This window comes from Arachis ipaensis, chromosome B03 (genome assembly GCF_000816755.2).
Source record: "Arachis ipaensis cultivar K30076 chromosome B03, Araip1.1, whole genome shotgun sequence".
NCBI classification, from domain to species: domain Eukaryota; kingdom Viridiplantae; phylum Streptophyta; class Magnoliopsida; order Fabales; family Fabaceae; genus Arachis; species Arachis ipaensis.
In genome coordinates this window covers 26,039,412-26,040,235 of record NC_029787.2, presented here as the reverse complement: position 1 = coordinate 26,040,235, position 824 = coordinate 26,039,412, and the positions used below count along the sequence as shown (strand labels likewise).

At 43.7% G+C, this 824-nt stretch overlaps 1 protein-coding gene across 1 annotated transcript in view; it reads left to right on the top strand.

Moving 5' to 3' along the window:
- The window catches only part of LOC107630145 (thiamine thiazole synthase, chloroplastic), a 2,902-nt gene continuing 2,174 nt past the window's right edge, over nt 97-824 (top strand). Inside the window, exon 1 of the mRNA XM_016333204.1 lies at nt 97-584. Coding sequence (XP_016188690.1) covers nt 168-584 — 417 coding nt within the window. The 5' untranslated portion in view covers nt 97-167. The remainder of the gene's footprint in view (nt 585-824) is intronic.

Here is an 824-nt window from a genome sequence, read left to right as displayed (position 1 = left end):
AAATAAAATAAAACTAAAAATTTTTTAAAATTTTTGACTCGGAATATTTTTCTCCACCAATTTTGTCCCAATCCCAAGTCTCCATCCATAAATATCGGCATCAACACCCACCAGAACCCACAACACATCAAAAACTTCACTGAACACACTCCAAAATCCAACCAACCATGGCTTCCACCACCATCTCCTCTCCCTCCTTCACCAAAACCGCAAGCCCTTCTTCTCTCCTCTCCCATAACACCGTGTTCCGCCTGAACCCCCAACAACATGCACGCAAAAACTTCAACCTCTCCCTCCGCGCATCCATGTCAGCATCATCACCATCACAACCACCGTACGATCTCCAGTCCTTCAAGTTCGAGCCAATCAGGGAGTCGATCGTGTCACGGGAGATGACCCGCAGGTACATGACAGACATGGTGACGCACGCCGACACCGACGTTGTGATCGTGGGTGCCGGTTCTGCCGGGCTGTCGTGCGCCTACGAGCTCAGCAAGAACCCGTCAATCAACATAGCCATCATTGAACAGTCTGTCAGTCCCGGTGGTGGCGCTTGGCTCGGTGGCCAACTTTTCTCTGCCATGGTAAACCTTTTCATTTATGTATATCAATACACAATATTTAATGTTTATTGCCTATTCCGGAGAGCAGCAAGAATTTGTGGCCGGATTCTTGCAACAATTTCTCTTATATGTACATGCATGTTTTAGCAAGAAAATTAACTGTGAAAGCTTTTAAATTTTTCATAAGTTTAATATATAAGAAAATTTTATTATCAAAATTAGGAAGACCCAAAAAAAGGAGCCATACTAAAAATCAAAAGT